This window comes from Amblyomma americanum, chromosome 4 (assembly GCF_052857255.1).
Source record: "Amblyomma americanum isolate KBUSLIRL-KWMA chromosome 4, ASM5285725v1, whole genome shotgun sequence".
NCBI lineage: Eukaryota > Metazoa > Arthropoda > Arachnida > Ixodida > Ixodidae > Amblyomma > Amblyomma americanum.
Genome location: NC_135500.1, coordinates 84,841,979 through 84,868,390, shown reverse-complemented (window position 1 = coordinate 84,868,390; position 26,412 = coordinate 84,841,979). Strand labels below are relative to the sequence as shown.

Genomic DNA, 26,412 nt, shown 5'->3' with positions numbered 1-26,412 from the left:
AGCCCTAGCGAGGGCAGCCCCGCGTCGCCGCCGCGCCCGAGAGGTCATCTGCTTCCACGGGATAAGCCGCTCGGCAACCTCGGGATAGAGATGGGTCGCTCAGGAGTGAGCCGGATCTTCTGAGCCGCTCTTTTAAAAGAGCGGGTGAGCCTTGGCTCAGTAAAAATGAGCGGCGGTTCTTTTGGAGATCCGGCTCACTGATCCATAGGACCGTAGTCCAGCGTAGTGATCCGTGCCGAACGGCGAACTGTCTGTTCCGTCAGAGCTGTGTCGCTGGGTCTTCTGCCGGGTGCGATTTTCGCGCCATCTGTTAGCAGTGCGAGAAAGCTGGTTTGTCGTTCAGTTAGCCGTGTCGAACCGTCCGTCAGAGCTGCTGGGTTAAAGCCCCTTGATAATAGGAAAGTAGCAACGCTCTCCCCCGCGCCGCGCTTTCCTCCTCGATTCTCCTCGCGCGGCGGCTGCGAGCTCTGCGCACGACACGCTTTTTCTCCTTGGCGCTCGCCGGTCGGCCGCAGCAGTGAGTGAAGCGCGTGTTTTTGGGCCAGGGGCGCGATTACGGATCAGTCTCAAAAAACTGTCTCAATATTGAGACAGTGACGTCAAAATGACGACACCGAGAAATGCCGACCGCCGAATCGGCCAATGCGGAGCAAGGAGGCGGTGGGCTCCGCCCCGAAACCACTAATCGCACGACAAGGGACCGTAGACTAATGTTTTGCAGTAAAAACGCAGTGAATAAAAACGAGTAATGTTTTATTTTGCTAAGTAACTGTATTTCAAACCCAACAGCACCAAGCAAAAGAACCAGTGTTTTCATTTTTGCAATTAAGTTTGCTGTTCAGTCACGTTTTTTGCCGCGAAGGTGTGCTGTCAGCGGTATAGCGTGAACATGTTAGTCTGAAAATGAACAAAAACGCAATGAAGAAAACAAGCAATGTTTTATTTTGGTAGTAAACTGTGTTGCAATTTCAACAACACGAGGGAAAATTAGAAGAATTCTCAGTTTTGCAATGAAATTTGCTGCAGGTTAACTGCTTTTGCCATGAGGGCGCGCTGGCAGTGGTATCGCGTGAACATGGCGGCGTGCAAGAAAACAGCTGATTCCACGGCTAGTTCCCGATTTTTTGCGTGTCGTCTAAAATCAAGGCACTTTGCGGATCTGAAGTGTGCAGAAAAATCTGATTGAAGGCAGTGAATGCTACGGGCCTGCGTAGATCAACTTACAAGGAGCGCTGGGCTTGAAAATCGACAAAGACAACATATTGTGGTAAGTGTGTATTTGCTTATTATCGATGACACCAATAGCCCATAGATGCTCTTCGGTTGACGTGTGGGATGTGTAGTTCCGTATTTTGTTTGCTAAATACAAAACGACGGGGAAGTGTGACATATGGGGCGAAATAAAGTTGTATGGCTGCGTGATCGTCAGTTCATCGTGTGTAGGCGTGTAAGTAAGGAACGAGAAAAACGATCAAGGACGAGAAAAACGATTAAGGCCGTTTCACATGATGCGATTGTTGCCGCAGCGCAGTGCGATTTCTGCCGCTGTGCGACAGAAATGCGCGTTGTTCTCGTCGCAGGGCCACTGCGACAGACTTTCAACAAGTTGGTCGCATTGTCGCAGCGTCGGTGCGGTCGCAGCGATGGCCACAGTAGTCAGGCAATAGGAGGTCAGCGACATGACAGGAAAATCTCGAAAACGTTTAATTGAGCTTAAGAATACATCACATCTCAATATTATTACCCATGATTACGAAATCAACGCCTGCCACGATGGTTGACATTTATTGCAGCCGAAGAATTTTCGGCCACTGAAAGGTCGCACCGACGCTAGTGCGCTGGTGCAGACGACACCGACTGAATTCATCGGCTGCGATTACCGTTATCATTTGAAACGGCTATCCACCATGATGACGACAGCACGTGTGTCCAAAGAGCAGCTCGTCATGATGGTTGAATTTATGGAACAGCACCCGGCGCTCGCCCACGCTGCCTCACCCCTTTCCGGGGGCTTCACGGCGGCTCGCAGGCGCGAGCTGTGGCAGCAGCTTGCGGCCCTGCTGAACGCCGCGGGCCCCGCTGCCAAAACTGCGCTTCAATGGCGCCACACTTGGCAAGTGTGGTGCACCCGCTGCAAAAAGCAGGAGGCGCAGTTTTTGGCGGCGGGAAGGTGAGCGTGTCAACAACGGTCTGTCGAATGGCCCTTGAATATGTCTCTCCACACCCTGTCGCAGGGGCACTGGAGGCGGCAGGCTGCCGGGGCTGGCAGGCCGGGTGTCCAAGCTGCGGTCGCCGGGCCTCGTTCTAGGCGTCGCAGCTCCAATGTTCTCTTCGTCCAGCCAGGTATGTTGTAAGCCGCGGTGACGTTAGTAATAATGAGGGGGGAATGATAGGGGAGGCTAATGAAGAATAATGAATGTCAACCTCGGGGCCATGTACTGTGAGCAATGCACACACATAATGAACTTCGAGACACTCGTGCATGAACGTGGGGCGCTGTGCCTCTTGCAGAACCAGCCCCGTGTGTCCGTGGGGGAGATGCCACGGACGAGCGGCCTGCAGCAGGCAGAGGCGCGCTCTCCATCTGGTAAGTGAAAATTTCGTCATTTGATGTGTACACCTAACAACTTGTGCACATTGTTGACTTCGTTGTGGTTTTTCTTTTAGTTAGGGAGGGATGCGAATGCTGAGCTAAGAAATGCAACCTCGAGTTATGTACCTTGTACTACATTGCCGTCTCGGTACTGCTATGTTTCTTCTTGTGTGTCAGTACCTAGTAACCGTGTGTTTTGCACCAATACACGCTCTGCTGAAACTGTCCACTAAGCAGTGCTGTCTTGTGGAATGAATTCACATAGATGGCACCCCCCCGGAAGAAGAGCTGGAGGAGCTGGACGAGGAGGACGAGGGCGCACCTTGTGACACAGCCTGTGAGTTGGTGTCCCAATATCATGCTGCACATTATCCATTTCGCAAGCTACCTAACAATAATACCATTCGCAGGAGCAGACTATCAGTATCACTTTACAATACGCACACAAGTTTGGTTTGGTTTATGGGGCTTTAACGTTCCAAAGCGACTCCAGCTATGACAAACGCCGTAGTGAAGGGCTCCAGGAATTTGGACCGCCTGGGGTTCTTTACTGTGCACTGACATCGCACAGTACACGGGCCTCTAGAATTTCGCCTCCATCGAAATTCGACCGCCGCGTGTTTCGGGCCAGTAGCCGAGCGCCATAAGCACTCAGCCACCGTGGCAGCCACCCACAGAAGTGTCTTTCATATGCACCACTGGTACCTTGTGCACGCTTCTTCCCTCTTACAGCGGAAACTGTGGTGTCTGCGATGGTTACACAAATGTGCACATTGAAACAATGCTGTTTTTGTCATACTGCTGATTATGAATGCTTTTATGTACTGCTCCCCGGTATGCATGTCAACAGCCCTCTGAGATATTGCACCAAACAGTCAAGTTATTGTACATCGTGCGCCACTATATGACAAGTGTACATTCAGTCACTTGACAGCTACACAGGAGCGGCGAGATGTGGCGGCGGGGCGTCCAAGGCAGCAGCAGCGGAGCACGCGGGCGGAGGAGGTCCGCCAGCTGCTGACAGAGACGCGGCGGACCAATGACCTCCACGAAGCTCGTGCTGCTGAGGACGCCACGTTTCATGTGCGCCTCCTAGAGGTATGTGCACACAACACCCACCACATTTAGTGAAGGAGAAGCATCTGCATGCAACATGTTGTATCTACATTCACAGTTCGAAACCAATGCGTGACCTGTAGAGACATTTCACTAGTTCATATTTATGTCCAACGAGCCCTACATGTCTGTGAAGTGTGCAAATGAAGCTCCTTTCATGTGCAGGAACAGCGGCGAACAACAACAGCAGTGCACAGCCTGACGGCGGCAGTGACACAGTTGACTGCCGCCGTCACAGAAACCGGGGCGCACATGCTGCACACTGCTGAGGCAGCAAGGGCCGATACGATGCGCCTCACCGAGCAAGTGGTACTTGTGGTGGCCCTGATTGTGCGTGTTTTGAACAATCAGGTACAGCCACCGCAGTAACTTGTTCGGTGGGGCTTTTTTTTTCTTTTTTACCTGTTTTTTGTTTTTTTTTGCGTTCGGCAAGGTACACAGCATTTTTTTATTTCCCTGCCGGGTGCAGGTGTTATGTATATATTTATTTTCCTCCTGCAAGGTGCAGAACATTTTTTTATTTCCCTGCCAGGTGCAGGTGTTATGTATATATTTATTTTCCTTCTGCAAGGTGCAAAACATTTTTTTGTATCCCTGCCAGGTGCATGGGGCTTGTGTATGAATGTTTTTTTTTCCTTTTGTAATTTTTAACTTGTGTGCAGTGTACAGGGCATGTAATTGCAAGGCAAGATAACCGCTGCTCCTTCAGGATTACGGAGTGTATTCCAAGAGAAGGAAAGCACAGCAAGGGGGCGGAACTAAGTTAGGTAGGCGGATGAGAGAAGTTTGCGGGTACAGTGGACGCAACTGGCAAAGGACAGGGTTAATTAGGGAGACATGGAAGACGCCTTTGCCCTGTAATGGGCGTAGTGAGGCTGATGATGAATGAGAATTTTGTCATGTTACAGTCATTATGACAGCACAACTTGCCATATTCATGATGCATTCCGTTGTGTGTCAATCTTCTTGGAACTGCTATGCTTTGCCATTGAGCAGAAATTCATAACACGTTGTCGTTTTGATATTCATGCATTTTGTGGGTGACACACTTTCTCTAGTCAGGCGAAATGTATTACACACGTACAGCGCATTGCTTTAGATGTGTACCACGGTTTAATATGGGCTGAAGTGTGTTTTATGTTCACATAACTCGCGTAGAAGCTGTGGTAACACGTAGGCCGCTAGTCTTGTCATGTTTATCATGTTTGTATGTTGCAATTTGTGCACCACACGTGAAGATGTTACTTGTTCATGGTATTGCAAGCAGTGCATTTTGCACCTATCTGTTCAAATAAAAACACCTATGATAAATGCTGGTAAAAAAAATAAAAGTGCATGCTGAAAGGAACTCTGAAATGATTTCGATGGACATATTGTAGTGCAAGAGAGGTCAAGTGATCTTTGTTGGTATTTCAGTTAAATTTTAAAGGTGTGTTTGCACCCTGTAATTTAGGAATAAATAAAAAAGTCCTCCTCGCAGTAGGCCATAACCAAAGGGGACAACACACCTCACTGCGCGTCCCCTAACTTGATGACGCTAGTAGGCAGACTGGGTAAGCTTGAAGGATGGCCCTTCTGCCCACTGATGTCATCACGGTAGGGGATGCGCTATGAGGTGTGTTGTCCTCTTCGGTTGTGTCTTTTTTATTTATTCCTAAATTACAGGGTGCAAGTACACCTTTTAAATTTAACTGAAATACCAACAATGAGCACTTGATGTCTCTTGTACTACAATATGTCCATCGCAATCATGTCAGGCCTTGAATGCATATCGAGCAAAAAGATTGCTTCAATGGGACTTCCTCATTTCAATAAGCATCACAAACATTCGGTGCTTTGTTTCACAGTACACTTTTTATTCACCCACTTAAACGCACGCACACACACACACACACACGGCGTAGGAGGATGCACGAAGACGGTTTTGGCTTGCCAGACGAGCTGTTTCGTCGCCAATTTCGACTCAGGAAGGAGACTGCACAGTGGCTGTGCGACCAACTCGCCAATGAACAGGGAGGTGCGCAGGCGAGTGCGCTGTCAGTGCAGCAACAGGTGTTGTGCACGCTGCGCTTCTTCGGCACCGGCAGCTTGTAGGCACACACACGAAACAAAGAAATAAAAGTCGGCACTTTGCGGGCTGCGGCTAGGGGCACGATGCACAGTTGCTCACACACAAACGTACACTGACACGAGGGGATGACGCTGCCAACAGTAACCGTGGCTGCTGTGTTGCACAAATGAACACCTTGGACAGCTACCCTGCGAGGTGGTGTCGATGGGCTCAGTGCTGGCGACGCTGGAGTTGCCGCCGCAACTGATGACGCACCGTGCGCAGGTATGCCAGCCTCTGGAGACTGGTTCTCCGAAAATGCTCGACAATACCGTCGCGCACGGCTCTCCCCCGCAGGTAGGTAAGGCGGCTTGCAGCGCAATGCGTGTGGACTGCAGCCGGAGGTGGCTCGTCGTCGTCCGGGTCAGCGGCATCTATGTCCCCTTCTTCTGGCAAGGGGTCATTCAAACACAGGTTGTGGAGCGCAGCACATGCGCCGATTATGAGGGCCGCTCGCTCCGGCTCGTATTGGAGCGTCCGGTACCTTTGCAGGCACCGGAAGCGGCTCTTCAACACGCCTATGGCACGCTCCACAACGCATCGCATGGAGCCATGCGCTGAGTTGAACAACCCCTCTGGAGACGCCACACTGGGATGCCCTGGCACAGGTGTCAAAAGCCAGGGCTCCAAAGGGTAGCCACTGTCCCCTGCATAACAGAAATGGTGTGCAGTTAAGCGTAGCCTCTGTCGTCCTCAATCTCATCACTCTTGATACAATGGCAGCAGATTCATAGCAATGTCCAAAAAAAAAAGCGAAGACGACCGGTCCACAAGAGGCACAAATACGCACACACAAAGCGTACAACTTGCGACTGACTATTTTGTGGAAACAGGGACACTTATAAAGGATCAGGAAACAAGGTACACAGGCAAAGACACCGTGTGCAGTGCGAATACATTATCGACAGGGCCATGTGTGATCAGTGGGAATGGAAAGCCCCAATGTACCCTTGTAAGATTTCGATGTTTCTTTGCTAGACATAATTCAGACGAACCGACACAGTTGTCACCCCTTTTGGAGGTGAAGTAAGCCTCGATAACCTCTTTCGGTTTTCATTTTTGCCTCACCACGGAATTTGTAACCGCGGTGGGGGTTTCTTATTGCTTACCCAGAAGAAACTCGCCACCTTGCAACAGCAGTCCTTGCCCTATCTCCTGCCGCAGCCACGAATAGCGCCACGAAAACGCGTCGTGGTCCGATCCTGGGCAGCGGGGGTCAACAGCTATAATTCGCATGTTGGAGTCGCACACCTGTGAGAGAAAGCACAGCACAAGCTTAGTTGTGAACTTCCGCCGTCAAGGCCTGAGCTTAAGGCCGAACATGCAGTCAAAAACGGAGAGCCAAGCCTACTCACTATCATTGTGTTGAGTGCGTAGAAGCCCTTGCGACACCAAAAGGCGGCCTTGTATGCAGCATCGCCCCGTGGCGCCTTGATGGCGATAAGTGTGCCATCCACACACCCAATGACGCCGGGGATGCTGCCGTGGCGAAGGAAGCCCTCCTTCGCCGCCGCCTTCTCTTCCGGGGTCGCCGGGAACCGCACCCAACCGTCACGCGACCCCACTCTGACAATAGCTGCTGACACCCGCCGCACACACTTGCTCACAGTGGGCTGGGCTATGGCAACGTTGCCCTCGTTGCCCACGGCGCCTTGAAATCCGCCGGTGCCGAAGAAGCGCAGCGCGCACAACACCTGTCGCTGCACTGACAGCGCACTCGCCCGCGCACCTCCCAGTTCATCGGCGAGTTGGTCGCACAGCCACTGTGCAGTCTCCTTCCTGAGTCGAAATTGGCGACGAAACAGCTCGTCTGGCAAGTCAAAACCGTCTTCGTGCACTCTCCTACGCTGTTGCTCGCGCGGCAAGCCGCGTATGGCAAAATAAACCGCCGCCATTTTCTGTCTCAAACGTGTTGATACTACTTTTTCCAGTCTCAAAAAATCGTCTCAATCTGCCGGCATAATTAGATGGCCAACGTCACCACTTCTGCGCCATTTATGACGTCAGTCAGTGACGAAAAAATTCAAAATGGCCGCCGACCAATAGGAGAGAGCCAAATGATATACTTTTTGAGACAATTTCGATTGAGACTGATCCATCATCGCGCCCCAGGTCTGCTCTCCAAGAGCGCAAAATATTTGAAAAATTGCGAGAAAAGCATTGAGAATGCCCAAAGTAACGTTCATGAAGAGATCGGTTTCTTCTTAGGACTGTTTGAATGGGGAATACTGATGTAAACAAATCTTTCAGGCGAGTTCGGCACTGCAGACGCTTTTTAAGTAACATGATAAGGTGTTTTACTTTGTGCACTTTATCTAGTACTGCCTCTGACTTTGTCTGTGTTTGTTTTTTAGGGCGTGAACTCTGTCACCGCGGTAAAACTTCGGAAAACGACCCAGGCTGGTGTTTTGAACTTCAAGATCAGAGGTCAAAGCGGGACATGGTCTATTTCGCTACTGCCAAGCTATCTGTCTAAGCATAGTATATGTCACGTGATCAACCGTTAGTTTGGATAAGTGGTTAATTATACTCTTATTTTACCAATTACCAAGTCAAATTAATTGATATTTAGTAAATTACAATTAAAACCCAAATTGGCGCTGCAGCATCGAGTCATATATCGTTGGAAACCTTAGGCCAAGTGTAGTGGCACTGTGCTGGTTAGCGATCCGGATTAATCTGCGTTAATTGGTTTATTTTGTATTAAACCACACTTTAAGCTATACGATCAAGTCATATATCGTTGAAAAGCTTAAAATGAATGCAAATGCTCTGAATCAGTTAGCGATCCCTATTAATTAGCGTTACAGAGCTATATGCAATCAAAACTACCCTTGGCATTATAGCATTGAGTCATATACCTTTCGAAAGCTTAGGTTGAATGCAAATGAGCTGCGCAAGTTATCGACCCGAATTAATTTCCGAAATTTCGTTCCAGTATGTAGTAGGGGATATAAAGCTGGTATTTTGATTAGGCATCACAAAAAATGTATCATTAAAGAAAAAGAGCATGGTCAGCAGGATGATTTATTTTCGCACACGCACAAGGACATCGATTGACAAGATACACGTAACAGACGGGAGTATCACATAATATTAAGCATCTACTCTAGTACAAAAATGTGCTATGCAGTATTGATGACAGTTGAGAAAAAACACGCTCATGGAAATACAACAGTGGTGTATGTCATAGCTCAAATCAACATCACTTTGTACATGTATACAGCAATTTCATGCAACTGAAAGTTGACGGACAATGGGATCTTACGCTAAAAGCTTGTCTGTTAAAAACTGCCGAATTGTTTTTACAAAGGCGACGCTGCAGGAGCAAGAACTAGCATGTTTTTAGTCCAGACGCTATTTGCAGAGAAGATGCAATGCGCGGATGCTTTGGTGATTCGTTGCGTTCTGTCCTCGCTTGCAAAATAACCTAAAAACGAAGCAGCAAACAACCCTCGAAGGATGCCTTCCAACGAACGGCGTCAACCGTTTGTTATGACGTCGCGGTTAATCCCCTAACGTGACATCGCATGTGGCTGGTAGGTTTCTGTGTGAAATAGGATTAACCGCGCCGTCATGGTGATTGGTCGATGTCATTTGCCGAAGGGTCTCCTTCTGGTTTCTTTTTTGAGCTGTACCTGACTGTAGCAGATAAAACGCGCAAGTGATACTTAGAAAATAGCAGTATATCTGCAGTGAATGTTGGTAACCTTGGCTTCATACACCACGCAAAAGTCTGCCTTAACCAATATCAGTGGGTAGCGACTGTGGCGTTTGACTTTTGCGCCCTCTCCTAAAACTTAGGTTACGTACAAAACTTTACAGATGCAGTTTCATCCAATTTACGTCTTGCGCAACTGCTTACTGCCACCTCACCTGATGGTTGACACTGCGGCACGCATGCCAATGCTCTTGCTGGCGCATCTCGCACTTTCAGCCGCAGAAAATCTTTTTGACACTTCAGTTTTCACAAGAATCTGCATTCGCAGATTGCAGAATATCTGAACAATATTAGGAATCACGTTGTGACAAGAAGGAAAGCATGTTTGCCCTGAAATGTTTCGAGAAACGCTTTGCTGCACCTCAGTCACATTTACAGAATTATGTATCAGCGCTTCTTTATTGTTGCGGAAGAAGTTTTCAGCAACTTTGATGACCTCAATCACGCCTTGAGACGGAGTAGCCAGAGACTAACGGTGCTCAGAAAAATTTTTTGAATTCTATCAACTTTGAAGGTATGCCATTATCAACCAGTGAATTATGACAATATTCACACTGTATCCGCTTCACTGTAAAAAAAATTCCTCAAAATGACGGGAAATACCTTGGCAGCTCTATTTCCAAGCATTTGACCGTTAAAATGACGGCACCAAGTCATTTTAAAATGACGGTGTTTTTTCATCATTTTGATGTTTTTCTTGTCAATCTGAAATACAACCGAACCGTCAATTTGATGACATTTGACTACCAAAGTGACGGCAGAACATCATTTCTAAATGACAGTTTTTCCATCATTTTGACGTCTTTCTTGTCAATCTGAAATACAACTGAACCGTCAATTTGATGACATTTGACCATCAAAGTGACGGCAGAACAACATTTCTAAATGACAGTTTTTCCATCATTTTGACGTCTTTTTTGTCAATCTGAAATACAACTGAATCGTCAATTTGATGACATTTGACCATCAAAGTGACAGCAGAACATCATTTCTAAATGACAGTTTTTCCATCATTTTGATGTTTTTCTTGTCAATGTGAAATACAGCCAAACTGTCAATTTGATAGCATTTGACCGTAGCAGTTACAGCAAGCTGTCATTTCTAAATGACAATGTTTTTTCCTGACTTCGATGTCTTTTTTATCGATTTGAAACTATAGCCAAACTGTAATTATACCACTGATTGTGTGCGATGGCAAGCGGTCAATTTTAAAACTGTTTTTATGACTTCAAGACTGCAAATTTGAAATTATCTATAACTGTCAGTACAGCATTTGGCCATCAAGGTAATAGCAGGCTGTAATTTCAAAATGACTATGCTTTTAACCATTCCAAAATTTGGCTTGTCAACATGAAATGCAACTGTGTTGTCAGTATGATGGCCCAACACGACGTCTCAACATAATTCTGTGTCAATATATAGTGTGGTGAACCTGACCACATGACAGTCACTTGCAGTGGGCAGTACCTCATAAACCATGCAACAAAAACATTTACATTTCTACTTGCACATTTATTCATAAATTAAGGTGCCTTCAGCAGGCTCAGCAACTTTGGTGCGATTCCGCAGGCCCTGCCTTTGCCGCGCCCTTTCGTTGGGTTGATCTGCCCAAGGTACCTGGAAACAAAACGAGGATAGAATAAATCCATGCTCCATAAACTGTGCCAATCACATACTCTGCCTACACGCGTGAAATGCCATGAATGTGCGAACTGCACTACCTTCTGCAACACACAGTATTACGAAATGAAAAGACGAGATTAAAATCAGGTAGCAACAAATGTGAGCACACTAGTAGTGCGCTTAAATAGCTACATATACATGCACTAACAATAGATGATGTACCTAAATGCAACCATTATTATAACTCATAAAAACAGCCTACAATTGCACATACACACCGTATAGTATTTCTAGTAACAATAGGTGCTCATCATGTACAGGGACCATGCACAGAGTCTAGAAACCATAACTATGCAATAGCATTTTGCTGCATTTTAGTGTTTTCTGCTGTCAGCCACAAACATAGGTCAGTATTGATGTAACACCCTGATGTCCAGGTATAGGCTGCAATTGCACATGTGGCAGCCATGCATACATTTACAAACCTCATTATCATGCCTCATCATCTTACCATTTGCACAATGCTCATTCTAATTTCTGTGCCCTTGGCCACAAATAAGCGGAATTTCACACCTGAAATCTTCTGAGCAATCAACAAACCTGTCACAATGATGAATGTCTTAATTTTTTTTTACACTGCAACTGTTGACACAAAGGGTGGCCAACTTCTCAGGTGCCGACATAGCAGACTTTACAATGGCTCTTTCACCTCTCCATTTCAAGTACTGAGCAATTCTGGACAAATATGGGATCACAGCATTTTTTTTAAAGGGGCTAATAACCCTGCCAGCCCCTAAAAGATCACCAGGTGAAAGGGGAAAGTGCCATGTAATGGTTGTGACAGTACCTGTGAAGCTGTCCTGCCTATGTGTCACGTCTCCCGTTTCAATGCAAAATGAAAAAACTGACATTCACCATTGCAAAAGGTTTGCTGAGTGCCCAGAAGGTGAGGTAGAGAGCTCTACTTTCTAGGGGCTGATTGTACACAGGCTAGAGCGAGCACTGCATCAATGGTAACGAGGGAACCTGAGGCCTGTAAAAGTGCAGACAGGCATCCGGCAACTTAGTGCCACATGTGTGGACGCAACCCATAGTCAGACACACTGTAATGTTGCACTAGGACATTAGCCAGTGGACACGATACATAGTAGAGCGACTTAAAAGAACTGCATTTACACTTAATCCTCGCTCCTATTTTTCCTGACGTCGGTACTTATAAAAGTGCTGCACACATTACATTTAGCAATAATTGACAGTAGCGCCTGTCCTATCTGGTTCTTCGTCCTAGCCCCTTTCTTGCAGTAGCCAACCAAAATAATAAGCAAAACACCGAAAAGTGTTATCTAGATGCACTCACAGGACACGTGACCAAGTCTAGATGCACTCACAGGACACGTGACCAAGTTTAGGCAATGCAAACTGCCAGGCTGGTGCATTCATCACATGACAATGATCAAATCCGCAGTTCTGCAAGTGTCAGAATACCAGAACTGGGTGCAATTTAAAATCAAAAGTCCGACCTTCATCTCGCAATTGCCAGAGCCAGCCAATGTGCAAGGCTTGTTAGCATGTACTGCTGGCAAGCAGCACTATGTCAATAATCTTGCCATTCTACTTTCTAAAGACGCCTGTGACTGGCAAATCACCATACAGCTGTGCCAAAAAAGCAACACGGTGCTGTGCCAGAGAACGAAGAAATGCACGAGAGGAATGTATGTGACGACATCAGAATTTCAGGGGAACAGGGCAGAACTGATCACTTGCAGGCACTGGCTAAGGAGGGCGAGTGCCTTTCCTCAGGAAAAAGAAGCCTGCTGCTCACACTATTGCCTCGGATTCCGATTGCTTATCAAACGCATCATCCACATTCACTCATTTACCTCTGCAAAAACTCCATGGTGAGGGGGCAGTCGGGAGGGTACGCAACGTTGAACACAAAGAAGGCACCAAGGAGGAGGCCAATGGCCTTCTCAAGACTTCCTGTAGAAATGAATTCTACAGAATCCACTGCAACGATGATCTTCTTTATGTCCCCCATGCTTGATCCTGCAAGGAAAAAAAATTAGTCACACGCAAACGCTACCCACTAAAGGGGTGATCTAATAACTCGAGTAACTCTATGGCCTTCGATGTGTACACTGAGAGAAGCCGAATTCAAATGTACTCGTAAAAAGCCATACCGGGTCTTGTTGCTAGGCCTTATGGTACCCTGGCAGTAGACAGACACATGCAACGTGCCCTCCCTTATCAGTGCTTTACATGCCGCTAATTATATCTGTTGAAGACGCTTGCTTCATGTAAACATACTACATAGAACTTGTTTATGAAAAAAGCTTTACAAATATTGACAGAATACTTTGGTTTTTTTTAAATAATGGGGAATAGTGATGAGGTAACGAAACTTGGGCAAGCACCGAGGCAACTTTTCAAAGGCCCTCCATTTTGTACCTAGCCTGCCATGACATTGATGAGAAAAGCCAAGCTCAGCTTCGTTCATGCTTTCTAGCAAAACGTCATGCTTTTGGCAAGTCAAAAGGCCGCACATTAGTCTCGATGAACTCTGGCATATCACCTTATAGTGCGGAGATTGCCCCACCCTCCCCATATCAACAGTACTGCTACTGAGTTCCAAATTTTTTGTACACTAATAAGAATGGGAAACTACTGGCCAAACTTGCACATTGTTATCATGTTTAATTATTAAACAAACTGCACATACATAAGATGAAGCAGCAATTAAGCCTTTCATCCAGGGCTAGCCTCATTCCTAAGTTTTGAATATGTCCTACTAAGTAGAGTGAAGTTACACAAAATCAGGTTACATCGTAGAATAATAAAATACTGTACAAGCCATGTTTTGAGCCAAAGTTCGATAAATGACAAATACACACCAATCACAGCAAAGGTGCGGTGTTGTTGGCAGTCCTTCCAGCCCCCCTTCAACTGCATGCTGGGAATTCACAAGCCACATGTTATTAGACTCCAGGGAAAACATCAGTGATCAGATACATGCATCTCAATAATAAATCATAACCATACTTCCAACGATCCTGCTGTCATCAAGGCACTTTCTACACCTCGGGTACAGTATCATTTCAGCAGAAATGAATGAAAATGCGGTATAAAATTACAAGACTACAAATTTACTTGATTCAATAATCCCAGCTAATGGATACGCCAGTCGAAAGAAATTTTTGGCCCTTGTTCTTGAGGCTTATAGGCAATAAGCTATAAAAATGAACAGAATTTATTTGGAAATAACTATTGCTGAAATAATTAGGCCCATATCTTAATGCTATACAAGAATGAAACTGCACACTATCAGTACACAAACTAAACACCGAGCTGCCCCATCGCCACCGGACACGGACGTATGGGCTCGGTGTGCCAGGAAGCGAGGAACAACAAAAAAGAGAGAGAGCGTAAGAAATAAAACAGAAAAAAGCTGATCAGTGCACGAAAAGTAGTCTGCTTTTTATTGACGAATACTTTTACGAACCTGCGACAGTAGTGCCGACACCATGTATTCAAGAGAGCTGCAGATGGCCAGCATGGTAGTCATAGCACATGTCTTGGCCTGAATTACAACTGAAAATGTAAAAAATGGTTTTTACGACTATTTTTACTGCCCATTAAGCCCATTCATAAGGTGTTCTGCGTGTAAACAGAGGCGCATGGCGCGCTAGACCTCGACCAACTCGATTTCGATCCTTGGCCCGCGTAGCAGTAATCGTACCCGAAAGTCAGGCTCGATCGCGATTTTATGTGCCCGCATGATAGAGATACTATAAACGACTTGCTTCGACTTTCTTCAATTAACGTGCGCCAATGCTCTTCGTACGCTTCAGTGTTCCTCACAGGAAGATTTTTTTTACACGTGGGCGCACGCAGCCCCTGAAGATCGCTGCACGTGGCTGAACCATGAGGCCGCGATTCACGCAAGAAGGACCACGCGCGAAAAATCGCGGTTGTGTGGTTTCCGCTTTACGTAGAAGCACGTCTCTGAACGGCAATCTCGGGCCCACGGCCATCGGTGCGTGTATACATTAAAGGCTGTTTCACATGGTGCGATTGTTGCCGCAGCGCAGTGCGATTTCTGCCGGTGTGCGACAGAAATGCGCGTCGTTCTTGTCGCAGGGCCACTGCGACAGACTTTCAACATGTTGGTCGCACTGTCGCAGCGTCGGTGCTGTAGCAGCGACGGCCACAGTAGTCAGCCAATAGGAGTTCAGGGACATGACAGGAAATGACGGAAGGGAAACCGTCGAAATTTGGCGGCGGCGTTATTTTTACTATCCTCCGGCTGTCTGCTTCGGAAAGGCGCGCCGCGAACTTCTGCTCTGCTACGATGTCGCGCACGTTGTTTAACGAAATTTTGATAGATGAAATGGAGAAGCGACCACTTCTGTGGAACGTTTCATTGAATGAATATCGGAAGACGAACCGCAGCCACCTGTGGCAAGACGTGCTAGATGTTTTGAAGGAAATTGATCAATCAGGTATGTACTTTTGCTGTTCTCGCATGCTTAGAAATCACCGTGCGTTTCGATTTGCAGGCGCTATCACTGTCTAGTTGGTACACGGGCAGGCGCCTTGCATTTCGCCTGCATCGAAACGCCGCCGCCACGGCCAGTATCGAACCAGTGTCCTCGGGCGCAGGCCGAGCGTCCTAAAAGTGAAGCACCGCTGCAGGCCAGCAACTGTTGTAGCGTTGCGCTAAAGCTTTCTAATCTGCCAGCATGCATGTAAAAAAGCCGTGCACTATTAAATGAAGCCGTTGTGTTCGCATTACAGTCTGATGTTTGTAGCTCTGGCATGTTATGCATGTTTTAATTGTGGCTAGTTACGGTTTTCTAAACCGAAGGAAAAATGCCTTCTGAACTTTGTGTCTTGTTTTCTTTACTACGCAGTAACAGTAGACGAACTTCAAGCGCGGTGGCGCAATTTGAAAGATACGTTCCGCCGAAAATTGAAGGATTTAAAAGACTGCACGCGGAGTGGGTCCAGCGGCGGGTCAGTGAAGAGCCGGTGGCCCTACATGGAACGAATGAGATTCATGCAAGACATCCTAGAACCACGTCGGTAAGCACCCACATACATGTACTGCCTAATGAATAACGCATGTAATGTGCAGTAGCTTTTTCTGAATCTAGCGATAATGCTACAACTTTGAACTTTAAACTTAAGGGTTCGATTAATAGCGGACAAATCACACGGGGACAAAAACTGTTCCGCCCGCTTTTTCTCCCTCAATGTCCTCGAGGCACTCTTTCTGTCTCCCCCGCACGTGCACATGGTTTGATGGTCGCGTCCCCACCCCGACACTTGTGCCGTGGCCGACATCTGGAGTTCGTTCGGGAGAGACCGCTCGCGGGCGTGTAGAGCTGAAGCGCAGTCTGTAGCCGCCCGCGCGGCTCTCCCCTGATGTCGCTGCCAATTAAAGGCGCCGTGCAGTTGGTGGCCTTTTGTCCGCTCTCTTTCGAGTGCCGCGGTTCGGGTGTCTCCAAGGGCCCCCACGTTTCCGCTGCCGTCTGTTCCTGTTTGGTAGCATTTTCCCACAGCTTGTCGTTTCTTCCCTGGGAGCTGCTGCCTCTGCTTCTTTGTTTCTTTACAACGTATTGCGTGACCAAGACTACAATATTCCCATTAAATAAAACCCAGTTTCATAATTTCATTTGAGCAGCTAGATCTGCTGAGCTTGATCGTATGCTTTCATTTACTTATTGCCTCTGACAACCTGCTTTACTTGCAGTAGTCATGGCAACATGCAACCAGAAAGCAGCTTCGATGAGGAGCAAGCGCCGGGGGATGATTCCCAATATGAAATGTGTCCGGGAGAGGAAGCCCCGCAAGAACGAGCTTCACCCGATGAACCGGAGCCACTTGAGGCTATATTTGCTGCCCCTGGTGTGCCCCATGTGCAAAGAAGCACAAAAAAGCGCCCGCACAGCACTTCACACAGGCCACATAAGCGGGCAGCTGAACTGGAGGCTGTTGATGCGAGGCTCGATGCTGTTAGAACCGCCTTTGCGGCTCAGCAGTCTATGGACGATGCAAAACACTTTTTATTGTCGCTGCACCCAGCAATGTCAAGGGTGCCACAGCAAATGCAAAGCCATCTGAGGATGGAATTGCTACACATAGTCTCAGACTATGCTAGAGGTGTATATCCTGCAAACCTGCTTGTTGCAGGTTCACAAATTGTGGATTAAGATTAGAGAGGTTTAGAATAGGAGGACTCAACCGGTTGGAGGGATAAGGAAATAGCAGTGAGCCAGTGCGCATGTGGAGAACAATTGCGGCCCTCGGTTGTTCTGCACATGCACACTGGCGCTCAGCTGTTCCCCTATCCACTTAACCATTTGTGGCCTCCTATTCTAAAACTCCCTATTTGCTTGAACGAAATGTGTACTGTGATAACTATGTGTTTATGTATTATTTGCCATTTATTGGTTCTTCTCCTTTTATATGTATGTATGGCATGTGTTTTTGGTACAGTTGTTGCTGTCTGTTTTTGTGGTTCATTGTTGCAGTGTTTTTTTAATCATGTTTTTTCGTGCCCATGGCAATTCACTTGTACTTCTTTTTTCTTTCTCTTTCATTGCAATACCCTCCCTCCCACTGTAATGCCATTTAAGATGCTGTGGGTGCTGTGATAAATTATTTATAAAATGAGCTAGTGTGCCATTATATCAAGCAAACATGCCATTATATGAAGCAGTAAGATGTTTCTTTGTAACACACATGCTCCCGGTATGTCTGCTCATCTGCCTACCCACCCACAAGCAATGTATGCTTAGGTGCAGTAGGAAATGTATAGAAAAAAGAGAACAGCTATAAACAATTTTATTATAAAAATCAAGCACAAGGCTAATTATAGCTGTACGTCAGGGCAATCTTAACACAAGTGTTTTCATGGTGAAACATTAATAAATAGTGAAGAAATATAATGCACAGTAAAATGAATTATATACGGAGAACTTTTATAGAGTCAAAAATGAGGATTATTTCACTATGATATCATATGATATGATTTATTTGCCGTCAAAGCGGTAGGGGCTCGAACAAAAGTGAAAAATAGTTCACTTGATGAGGTTCAAGCCCCTCTTTACAAGGCATACAATGGTTGTACAACGTATTTACATATGTAGTGATTTATTTTCCGGACACTCGTTACACAAAAAATAGATGTGCAAAACCACTGCACGAACTGAAGCTAAAGTAACAAAGTAAGAGTATTGCATTTTCATGTCGGAAGATAGCATAAGCACAATACATATATCATCATCATCAGCCTTACTACACCCACTGCAGGGCAAAGGATCATGTCTAACTCATTGATCATACACAGAGTAGAAAAAAAAGATACATCATCATTATACAATTCTTAATGAAGGTACCATCTCTATTATGATGAAAACAGAGGACAAAGAAGGGTACAAAACATAGGAATTGTTTCAAGTGAATTACGCACTAATTGCGCAGGCCAGCAGATGTTCGCTGCCACGGCACAGCACCACAAGGGCTTGAAAAATAACAAGAAAACAAATCCCTGGTTTCTGCAGCTGTCCGGCTGTAGTTGTGTCCACATGGTGGCTGAAGATCAAGCATACTCGATCCGCCATCTGAACACAATTGAACATTGGCTGCATCTTGAGGTTCGTCATCAGAAGTTGCAGACATGTACACGACATCGTCTCGAAGAAAGTTGTGAAGCACACAACATGCCATCACAACATAGTCGACATTGCTTGGTAGAAGGTTGATGCTGCGTCGAAAGACGCGAAACCGCGACACCATAACACCAAAGGTATTTTCCACGCACCTCCTGAAAATGAAATGGTAAATGATAACTTCAAACCTGAGTATAAAAAGGACACCGCAGAGTTGCCACAATCACCTTGCTCTGCTGAGTCTGTAGTTGAAGATTCTTTTTTCTTCACTCTGGCTCCTTCCAGAATAAGGCCGGAGAAAATCCGGCCGAAGCTGAAACGCTTCATCTCCCACAAATACATGGGGTGCTGCTGTCTGTGTGCCTGGCAGGTGTTCTGGTCCAGGCAACCCAAGACCACCTCCTTCAAGACATTTGCCAAATCAAGACATGCTGAGAGTGCCCCCATCGCTTTGCCGACCGTAAGCACCCACGTCAATCATTACATACTTTAAGTTACTATCGGCAACCGCCAGCAACACAATGGAGTAGGTTCCCTGTAATGAGAATGTATTGCAAACACAGTCAAGTCTTAATATGACGCACCAAGAACGACATACTTTGTAGTTGTAGTAGAGGCTGCCTGAGTGTGGAGGGGCCTGGATTTGAATGTGCCGTCTACTGCTCCGACACAATTTGGGAAGTTGCACTTCTCCTTGAAACCCCTGGCAACTTCCTCCCATTTTTCAGTTGTTGCCACCTGAAATGGAAGCTCTTTAAATTAGATACTTTTCAAAATTCAAGCACCAAACTGCTTGTTGGGACTATAGTGGAGATAAGCGGTGAAATCTGCATTCCTGCATGCAGAACTCGATCTTCAAATGCACAAAAATCTAGTTTGGCTTACTTGTGCTTAAAAATGTAGATACAATATATACCTTGAGATACAAATGCTGCAATGTTGTCCACAGCAGTCTGCATGTCGAATGCACTGTAGCGGATACTGTAGATATCCCCACACGGAATTCCAAGGCCACATCCTGCATGTACATACCTGAAACCAGGTATCTGAAAAAAAAAGACAATTACGAGGCTTTCACTGAAATTTATTTCCTAGATGTTAATGTTTTTAATTATTGTGCAAATTAGGGCCTAAAAGGAATCTACATCTGGGAAGAGCATAAAATTAAAAGAACACTGGAAAAGAGCAGCAAACAAAAAGAATGACATATTAAAGCAAAATAATTTCAACGTACTGATATGTTGTGTACGTACCTGAGCGTTATTGCCAGCCGTGCTCGCGACGGCAGTGGCTCACGCACAACATAAGGCTTTGTTAGATGCTCCTCAAGGAGCGAGTGCAACCCCTCAAACTTCTCAGGCGTCATTCTATAATATTTCTTGAAGTATTCGGGGTCGCCAGATATAAGCAAAGGCATCTGCACACAGAAATTCTAGTATGAGAACACAAGCAAGAGAGGAATAGCCACAAAATGAATTTTGACAGTATGAACTCACCACTGTGTAGAACACTGACTCTTCCTTGCGGTTTTGCCATATCGGCCGCGTCCACCACCGCCTGGGCACAGGAGCGCTCAATAGAATCTTTTTCTTCTCCAGAAGGAGATACTCTTCCATTAGCAAAAGCTGCTGCGGGCTGAAATACGGTGGTAGAGCGCCCGCTCGGTCGTCTGCTAGAACCGAAACTCTCCCTGGCGTACCGCTCAGCAACAGCTTTTTCTTTTCGAGGAGGTAGTACTCCTCGAGAAGCAAAGTACTTTGCGCTACTGACAGGTCCATACCGAAAGAAACGGAGAACGGTCCCTCTAGGGTGTCAACGGTTGAATGCTCGGTCACTCAGTGATTAGCGCGCCGGAAGTCGACCCGCGCGCAACACTTCGCGCGCCAGCTTTGCGGCCAGATGCGCGCAGTCGCGTATCTGGTAACAAAAGCGAAAAAGAAAATCTCGAAAACGTTCTTTTTTCAACATAATAATACATTACAACTCAATATTACTACTCATGATTACGAAATCAACGCCTGCCACGATGTTCGACATTTATTGCAGCTGAAGAATCTTCAGCAACTCAAAAGGCCGCACCGACACGAGGGCGCTAGGGTGCCGACGGCACCGACTGAAATCGTTGTCATGTGAAACGGCGGCTGCGATTACCGTCGCAACGACAGTGCGACCGGGCCGTAATTTTTCGTTCGCGTCGCACCATGTGAAACAGCCTTTACGCGTGAGAACTAGCATGCTCCTCGTAGCTATGTGCCTCACAGAACGCGTACTGCACGAACGAAGCATATAAGCAGAACACTTACCTTTACCCGCTGCAGTTGATTTTCGGCTGCAGCCCATACGCTCCTTGATTGCGTCTTCGCGGCCTTCTAACGCGCCACACACAAAAAGGCAAAATGGCGCAAAAATCAGAACGCACACCCGGGCAGAAGCAGCGCGCACAAAGAAAAGCGAGAGGGAACCACGACAACCGGACTCCTTCCTTGACAGCGGGGGCCGGAAGCGCGCGTTGAACGACGTCTCACATGACGTACCCCTACGCGCCAGCCAATAGAGTTTCTCGTTTTTGTGTTGCACTCTCCGTCTCTTTCTCCTCGCTCGCTCGTTCACGGCGAAGTCTCCGTCTTTCCCGTTTGACGCCGGCGGCTCGTCAAAATAGATAAAAAGGTGGCCGTCAAAATGACGGTTTGTTTTTACAGTGTTTGTCAGCCTGGAGACAACGTAACCCGCGAGGTAGGCAATCGATTCCTCTACTTCAGGACTTAAATCTACAAGGTCTTCTGGGGCTTGAATGTTGCTTGTCGTGATTTTTTTCTCACTTGCATCCCGCAAACTCATCAACAAATAGCCCTCCTCTTCAGCAGAATAGCTACCATGCTTGCAGGGCTTGAGGAATTGCGCTAGAGTTGCGCTCCTCAAGCTGCATTTAAATTCATACAGTCGCGGGACAGGATTTTTCGCACGCAGGGTGGAAAACCAATTTTCGAGACCATCATGGCTTAATCTGCTTAGGAAGACGTACTGAAAGTTGTATTTGTTGAGAAGAACATCTTGGACTTCCAGAGATTTTCTTGTGGCTAAAATGATGCCTGTTTGTACAGGCTTCCAAACCGCTTTGTTTTGGTTGCCAATAACAATTTCAGATAACATTTCGGCTGTCGCATGCAAAAATGCTACGCTGTCATGATAAGCCTCCTCAACCGCATGGCTGAAAGCGAGGTTTGTCGTTCGTGATGTCATCAGGCGAAACCACCTAAATATTGTTTCAATGAACCACGCGGTAGTACGCACATTTCTGAGAATTTTTGTCTTTTCCTCAAGCAGACGCAAACCAGAAGCCGTGTCGTTATGAAAAAGAGAAAAAGCCGGGCCTACTTTCATTTTATCATAATGATTCGGGTCAAGAACAGACGCGTTCAAGTGCGGCGCGAGCTTGAGGTCATCCTTTTCGTCATGCCTCGACGTTCACGCAGTTTGTCGGCAAATCGTGTTTCTTCACAATTTCGTCGGGAAGGCAAATGAGCTGGCCTTTCGTCAAATGATTTCTTAGATTTTTCTACAAGTGTGGTACGTCAGTCATAAACCACAGGGGTGAGGGCAACTGGTTCGCGGCCTGCTGTACTTTCCTACGGGGATTCCAAAGAACTTCCAAAGTGCCTGATTCGCACTGCCCATGTCAGAAACAACAACATGAATATTGATTCAGATGGACTCGCAGGCGGTAATTAGGTCAACTACATGAGCTTTAAGGCTGGCAGTGTGGATAGAGTTGCCGGTTAGTTGATATCCGATGGTTTGCTTCCATCTGGTAGAAAGACCTCCCAGCATAAATACCAAAGCATGTGTGGCTAAGCAGTCATCAGGAAGCGAACTATCGGACAAAGGCAGTGTGGGTGCGCCCAAAACTTCACAGCATGAATGATCATATACGAGACCCGACGTGATCTGCATCTCGTCTACCATCAAAATGGCGTGGCGTTCCTCCGGCTTCATGAGATTCACCTGTAGAATGCAAATCGATGTTAGGAATGACTGAAAGCTCGCGATAGTATTAATGTGTTAAGTAAACATACAGATTTAAGACGCGCAGGAGACACCACTAAAAAAAAAGCAGAAACGCAGCCAAACTAATATGCTGTTCAGCATATTAGTTTCGTAACAATAAAAAGAAAGGTAAAACCGTCAAAATCAACTACGCAAAGCGACCTGAGGGGTTCCAAAATATCAGTAAGAAGTCCGGGTCGAAGCTTTGCATGTTCGATGTGCCTTTGCAGGGTTCGTTCTGAGGGCAAAGGGTAAATATATTCTCTTGGGACACTGTAGCCCCGCGTTCCACATGCCAGCCGCAACCTCAGTGACTTCAGAAGTGTGTCAGCTTCCCAACGCGATCCCTGATTTGACAGCCGCCTCGCTCTTCAAGTATCTTTTTCTTGCAGCTTGTAATTTCCTATTTGTGTCCTCTTGATTGTGCTCCAATTCTGCTATTCGTTCCAAGAGTGCCTGGTGCGATGCTGAAAAAAAAATTGTATCTGCAATGTACGTGTAGTTCAAGCGTGCACTGAAGAACGAGAAACATCGCGTGCGAATTTACTAACAGACGCGGAAAGCCCCCCTTTTGTGACTAAGTATGAAAGAAAGGTCTGGTGGCAGCAGAAACTGCGTTAGAGAGCACTGTATCGTTGGCTGCCGCAACATAATGCATAAAAGGGGCCATTTACCATTGGGCAAAACCGCTTCGGAACAGGTTCGTCACGGCAGTCTTGAGATGGTGCTGAAAGAGGAATTAAATAATTGTATGAGTACACGGCCACTCACTGAGTTCGTGTGTGCTTAAAGAGACAGCAGCTTACAGGAGGGTGCACTGGGAGAATTGGTGGGCCCTATTGTCGACGCACTGCAACGCTGGGGCAAGCATGCGGTGGCCTCCTCCACTGCGTAAAAGACCACAGGGTCAAAAATTCAATAACGAAATAAATAAAATGCATAATTTACCATTCATGACAGCTGGTTCGTGGCTCGCACCAGGTTCGCCACGGCAGTCTTTAGATGGTGCTGATGGAGAAATTAAACAACTGTATGAGTACGCGGCCACTCACTGACTTCGTGTGTGCTTAAGGAGACAGCAGCTTACTGCACGGTACACTAGGAGAAGTGGCGGGCCCTATTGCCGACGCACTGCAGTGATGGGTCAAGCATGCGGTGGCCTCCTCCGCTGTGTAAAAGACCGCAGTGTCAAAAATTCAACAACGAAATAAATAAAATGTATAATTTACCTTTGATGAAAGCTGGTTCGTGGGTCGCACCAGGTTCGCCACGGCAGTTTTTAGATGGTGCTGATGGAGAAATTAAACAGCTGCATGAGCTTAAGGAGAAAGCAGCTTACAGCAAGGTACACTAGGAGAAGTGGCGGGCCCTATTGCCGGCGCACTGCAGTGATGGGGCAAGCATGCGGTGGCCTCATGCGCTATGCAAAAGAGAGTAATTTCATTGAACGCAACAATAAAAAAATTACAGGGTGCACTTAAGTCTCCAACGTGTGGAAATGCGAGAGCATAACTGCCACATCGTTAACTATCGCTATCTCTATCTATCACTATCTACTGTAATTCCGTCAAGTGATCTATCATAACCGTCACTATCACATCACTATCCGGGCCTATTACTATCATTTACTCTTAATATCCGTAACAGTCACCATGATTAGCTATCACAATTCATAACCATCACTATATAATCTGATGCCGTCACGTGACCCACTGATATACCTCAATTTTCATTGGGTTACATTGTCAGTCTTGTCTCTATTATAACATCTGACGAGTCATCTGTACATTTACTTTAATTTCTTATACTTGTTTTTTATTTCATAAATGCAGATTGGAAAACAGCAAGGCACAAAAATAACTTACTGCTGTCAGCGGGAGGTTCATGTCTCCGTCGAAGAGGCTTCCTTTGCTTCGGGACAGGTCGGTGAGAGAAAATTGTCGGAACTGCGTTGAGCCTCAGCTTTTTTTTGCCAAGTTCGTGTAATATTCGTGCTATTACATAGAGCTAGAACATAGAGCGACGAGTTAACCACTCAGGCAAGATGAAAAAAAAATCTTGCATACCATTGAAATAACTCGCAAAGTTGCTCGCAAAATGTTCCCCTATTTTTACGCCATAACCACAATCATTATTGATTGTTTAAGTTTCGTAAATACAGCAAATTGGCGCGATGATTCCAGCTGATTTTACATCGACGGGAAAAGGTTTCCCGCAAAAAAAGAAAACGCGGAATTGCGGTTTTAGAGCTCCAGCTTCCAAAGAGAAGGTTCCTGGCCAACGTTTAGTAGTCACGATCAAAGTGAAGCGTGTGTGATCATGTGAACACCCCCTGCACATTGGCCGTATCCCTGATAAAACCAAGCAATACCTGTTAACCCCCTCATGCGTGGAAACATGGCAAGACACATTCAAGAATTCAAAAAGAAAAACGCAGTGCGAACTCGCTAGCGCTCATTACCCGTAATACCGCAGGTTTACTTGCCAATGAGTTTTTCAGCGCCAGTATTAATTGTTCCCAAGCAACCTACGAACACTAGTACAAGCTGGAAACACATGCCCGTGGTGCGGGCCAACCCCCACGCTTTACCATATAACCTGGGAGTGTAAGCGAAACTCCACGTTCCACCAACACAAAACCCCGAGTGCGGAGCAGTGAGAGAGCCGGCTCACCAGCTGCGAGCTCGCCGCCCAAAGGGCAATGGTGCAGCACGCAAGCGAAGCAGTGTGAATCAGTGGAGCCCTGGACTAGGGGCCCAACCCTGCTTTGAAGGTCAAGAGTCTGCAGCGATGAAGATTAAGACCGAACGCTAAACCCTTATTGGACGAAATAATGTTTTTCATTCTCTCTCCGCCGAAACAACGCCAGCACATCCTCTCACTACTGTCCCGAAGTAAAATCATTCTGGCTAGAGCAGAGTGTCAAAAACTTCCTATTTTTTCAATGCCTAGTGTAGAAATCATGCAACGCCAGAAACGCGTTCTGTTTACTACAAACTATATATACAATACACAGCGGCGAACTATTTCTCTGAATACGCCGCACGTGGCCACCGCGAGCTCGTGTACATCAAGAAATTACTAAGTTGAAAACATCAACCATTGCTGTGATTAGCAGAAACTGAAAACGCACCTAAAAGCCTTGAAAACCCGCGCTCAACACCTCTCCGCGACGACACTCCCTGGCCTTTTGCCTACCACGAGCCCGCTAGCGACTGCAGCGCCACCTCGTTTGTCTGCAAACATGCAGGAGGTCTTCGTCCTGACACGTGACCCGACAGCATGCGCGCTAAATATGAACGGTGTTAGGAAGTCCGCGAGGCGCGGGCGCAAGGCTTTTAGCGTTACGCCTGACACGGGAAATAGTGTGAACTGTTACAAAATCGCATTTCGACATAAAGTGCAGCGCTAAAAGCCTCCAGGCCGTGCGTTCCAGTTTCCAGTGCCATTCAAATCCAGCACCGTTCCGGTGGAATTCCTGCGTAGTCAAAGGCACAGCAAACAAGCAGCCATCTGGTACACTGGCGTTTGC

The 26,412-nt window shown here is 46.6% G+C and overlaps 3 protein-coding genes across 4 annotated transcripts; 1 reads left to right on the top strand and 2 right to left on the bottom strand.

Annotated features, from left to right (window-relative positions):
* The first annotated feature begins 1,907 nt into the window (after positions 1–1,907).
* Positions 1,908–4,078, top strand: LOC144129632 (uncharacterized). The gene is made up of 6 exons (XM_077663749.1): positions 1,908–2,170; positions 2,235–2,343; positions 2,512–2,587; positions 2,859–2,930; positions 3,528–3,691; positions 3,875–4,078. Exons 1-6 carry the CDS (start codon positions 1,908–1,910, stop codon positions 4,076–4,078), a joined length of 888 nt encoding a protein of 295 aa, XP_077519875.1.
* A 6,957-nt stretch (positions 4,079–11,035) lies between these two features.
* Positions 11,036–21,552, bottom strand: LOC144128108 (uncharacterized). 2 transcript variants are annotated; one of them, XM_077661188.1, is made up of 4 exons: positions 21,056–21,552; positions 14,055–15,216; positions 13,044–13,209; positions 11,036–11,157 (listed from the first exon to the last, which is right to left on the bottom strand). In XM_077661188.1, exons 2-4 carry the CDS (start codon positions 14,110–14,112, stop codon positions 11,064–11,066), a joined length of 318 nt encoding a protein of 105 aa, XP_077517314.1. In that variant the 5' UTR covers positions 14,113–15,216; positions 21,056–21,552; the 3' UTR covers positions 11,036–11,063. The 2 variants fall into 2 exon arrangements, with proteins under 2 accessions (XP_077517314.1, XP_077517315.1); XM_077661189.1 differs by having other exon boundaries at positions 11,038–11,157; positions 14,055–14,113; positions 21,140–21,552.
* Positions 18,172–21,078, bottom strand: LOC144128107 (uncharacterized). Its single transcript, XM_077661187.1, has 5 exons — positions 20,333–21,078; positions 20,090–20,253; positions 19,753–19,882; positions 19,435–19,574; positions 18,172–18,991 (listed from the first exon to the last, which is right to left on the bottom strand). Exons 1-5 carry the CDS (start codon positions 20,612–20,614, stop codon positions 18,637–18,639), a joined length of 1,071 nt encoding a protein of 356 aa, XP_077517313.1. The 5' UTR covers positions 20,615–21,078; the 3' UTR covers positions 18,172–18,636.
* Positions 21,553–26,412: the final 4,860 nt, after the last annotated feature.

Coding starts and splice junctions, on each gene's coding strand:
- LOC144129632 (XM_077663749.1), top strand. CDS start 1,908: ATGATGACGACAGCACGTGTGTCCAAAGAGCAGCTCGTCATGATGGTT. Junction 2,344..2,511: donor TGTTCTCTTCGTCCAGCCAG/GTATGTTGTAAG, acceptor TGCCTCTTGCAG/AACCAGCCCCGTGTGTCCGT. Junction 2,588..2,858: donor AGAGGCGCGCTCTCCATCTG/GTAAGTGAAAAT, acceptor GAATTCACATAG/ATGGCACCCCCCCGGAAGAA.
- LOC144128108 (XM_077661188.1), bottom strand. CDS start 14,112: ATGCAGTTGAAGGGGGGCTGGAAGGACTGCCAACAACACCGCACCTTT. Junction 13,210..14,054: donor CCGCACCTTTGCTGTGATTG/GTGTGTATTTGT, acceptor TTTTCCTTGCAG/GATCAAGCATGGGGGACATA. Junction 11,158..13,043: donor ACCATGGAGTTTTTGCAGAG/GTAAATGAGTGA, acceptor TTTTGTTTCCAG/GTACCTTGGGCAGATCAACC.
- LOC144128107 (XM_077661187.1), bottom strand. CDS start 20,614: ATGGACCTGTCAGTAGCGCAAAGTACTTTGCTTCTCGAGGAGTACTAC. Junction 19,883..20,089: donor CGGCTGGCAATAACGCTCAG/GTACGTACACAA, acceptor TTTTTTTTTCAG/ATACCTGGTTTCAGGTATGT. Junction 19,575..19,752: donor TGCAGCATTTGTATCTCAAG/GTATATATTGTA, acceptor CTTCCATTTCAG/GTGGCAACAACTGAAAAATG.